Below are 2717 nucleotides of genomic sequence, written 5' to 3'. Positions count from 1 at the left end.
AGGCAATGACAAATATAATGGTAATCAATATTACATAATGGGTAACTGATTAAATGTCACTAGACACAGGGACAATGAAACTTTTAAGGCAACTGTACAATCAACATGTTAGTTATTGACAAACTTATTCTCTATTTATCTTTCTTCCCTTCCATGTTAGATACCATCAACCATATACTCTATGACTATATTAAGCTGCATATAAGCTCTAATCTTGTGATCATGTAACAAAAAAATATATTACTGTTGCATTTCAACATCTGATACAGTCAGTGAAACCTACCTCTGTCTGACATACTCCTGTATGAAAGGTCTGGGAACCTTTCTCTGTATGCTGGGTAGGGAGACATTTCTCTTTCTTCATATGAAGGGCCTGGTGACACTTCCCTATCTGCATGGTAGGGTGACCTTTCTCTATAGGAGGGGGGTGGTAACCCTTCTTGGTAAGGGGGGTCTGGAGACCTTTCTCTGTAGGAAGGACATGGTGATCCTTCTCTATAAGAAGAACAAGGTGACCTCCCTCTATAAGAATGAACAGGAGACCTTTCTCTGTAAGGGTAGTCTGATGATCCTTCTCTATAGGAAGGGGCTGGTGACTCTTCCCTGTAGAAGTCTGGAGGCCTTTCTCTGTTGGGAGGACCTGGTGATCTCTCTCTTAAAGGAAGATCTGGTGACCTTTCCCTCTGATGTTGTCTTGGTATCACTGACATCTGACCATCTGTATCACTTATCAGGATTCCTATTCTTTCTATATGCCTTTTACAATCATCTGCCAAAATCTCATTAATGAGTTGAGAACCTGGATTAAGTCTAGGCTCAAAATGCTCTTCATGGGTTTCATGTGGCTGCCCTTCACCAAAGGAATTATCATAGTGATCTGCATATGCAGGATTGCCATTAAAATAATCTCTAAATGACTCCTTATAAGCCTCTCCCAAGTGTGATCCACTAGCTTCTTGGTCTCGTAGTTGTGGAAAGGCATCTGGGTTATTATTCCATTTGGCTGTCTGCTTACTAGTCCTTTTAAATTCAAAAATATTGTTATTGTGCAGTGACTTCACAGTTTCTTCTGGATTTGGTATATATTGGTCCACATCATGATTCTGCTCTTCTTCAGTATTGCCAAATAATTGCTCAGCATACTGAAAATCAAATTCATCAAAGACTGTCTTTCTAGGTTTCTTTAATACACTATTTATATCAACGAGTTCCTGTTCTAGCTCAGTTTTTCTCTTCCTTGTCAGAAGGCTGTTATTCAGCAGTTCATACACTTCTCTCCTACGCCGTCTGAGAGATCTTTTACTCTTCACTTTACATGGACTTGCATTTCCTGTGGTTGATTGTGCATTGGATGAGGGATCAGTCACTGGTTGTGTGTTAGAAGTATCACTGCCTTTCACCTTGTTTTCTTTGTGGGAATGGTCACTACAGGCAGAAGCACTGTCAACAGGTGGGCTATGTGGTGGTACCTGAGGACCTGTAAATTCTAATTCTGTCAGTCTTTTTAGTTCCTTTACAATGGTTTGTCTCTCCTGCAGCAACATCTTCCTTTTCTGCTGATCTTGTATAGTCTTCAAGATTTTATTAATCTGTTTCCTTCGTTTGTGCAGAGTTCCTTTCTTCTTCTCGATATACTTACTTTTTCTTTTCGGCTGTGTTGGGTTGGAGGTGTTGTAAACCATGTTTCCGCCTGTTTCATCTGAGCCGAGGCCTAACCCACTCGTCCCACTAGCTGCAGAACTCTCCACTCCCTCACACTCTTCAGACTGGCCATATGGAAAAGCGAAAGCTGATGGAGGGGGCATCATCTGCGGTTTAGCAGTTTCCAGGTTAGCAGTGAGCAACCAGGAGGCCATTTTGGAATTTATATGGATACAGAAATGATGAGAAATCCACAGTAGCACAGATTATGTTATCTATGGTTTGAGATCAGTATCATGATTTTGTAGGATCACAGTACTTTGTACTACGAAACCATTTGAGACACAATGTTCACTTCACAAGCACAAAATATTCTGTAGACTCTTTGGCACCACCATTATCTTTCCATATTCTTCTCACTTCAGTTCAGCAACTTTGCACTAGTACCTGCTGAAAAAAAAACTATTATTAACAAATGTTCATTACAAAAAAATTGAAAAGAAGGTATATCATCTACTACATTTTTTTTAGAGCAGGATGATTTTTCTCAATCTAACTCCTAAGGTCCTATTTGCCAAAATGTGGCTTTCTTTGCACACAAAGCATGGTCAAGTCCTATTTGCCACAATTATTGTAGGTCAAATCCTGGCAGGATTCATTATGATGTATGTAATTTTCACTAGTATATCAGCAATTATCTAGCACGTTAAAACTTCAGTCATGCCAATGATATCACCCACATACCCTTACTTTTTTTGTAGGCTCTCCTCTCCCTGAGCCAATGACACTACTTTTTTGTGAATAGAACATAGTAAGCATGGAGAAGTGAATCTGGTACTATATGACATAGTTACTACATCCACCTAAAACCCCCATTTTTTTCTCCTCTCCCACAATCCCTCTCCACATACTGTACTATATCATCTCTTATCCCACCATCCTTTGACTATCAATGAATTTAGTTACTTATAAATAAGTCTAAGTACACATCTATTCCTATTTTAAATATACATCTATTCCTGTTTCCATTGAGACACAATGGGTAATTGTGCTAACTTTTGCACTCTGAGTATGTG

General features: G+C 39.3%; 1 protein-coding gene across 1 annotated transcript in view; it reads right to left on the bottom strand.

Moving 5' to 3' along the window:
• Nucleotides 1-2087, bottom strand: part of LOC119592242 — a 3511-nt gene extending 1424 nt beyond the window's left edge. Inside the window, exon 1 of the mRNA XM_037941077.1 lies at nt 284-2087. Coding sequence (XP_037797005.1) covers nt 284-1856 — 1573 coding nt within the window. The 5' untranslated portion in view covers nt 1857-2087. The remainder of the gene's footprint in view (nt 1-283) is intronic.
• Nucleotides 2088-2717: the final 630 nt, after the last annotated feature.

The sequence above is a fragment of the Penaeus monodon genome, chromosome 29, assembly GCF_015228065.2.
Source record: "Penaeus monodon isolate SGIC_2016 chromosome 29, NSTDA_Pmon_1, whole genome shotgun sequence".
Taxonomy (NCBI): domain Eukaryota; kingdom Metazoa; phylum Arthropoda; class Malacostraca; order Decapoda; family Penaeidae; genus Penaeus; species Penaeus monodon.
The sequence above is the reverse complement of the archived record's forward strand: the minus strand, read 5'-3'. Positions and strand labels throughout refer to the sequence as shown.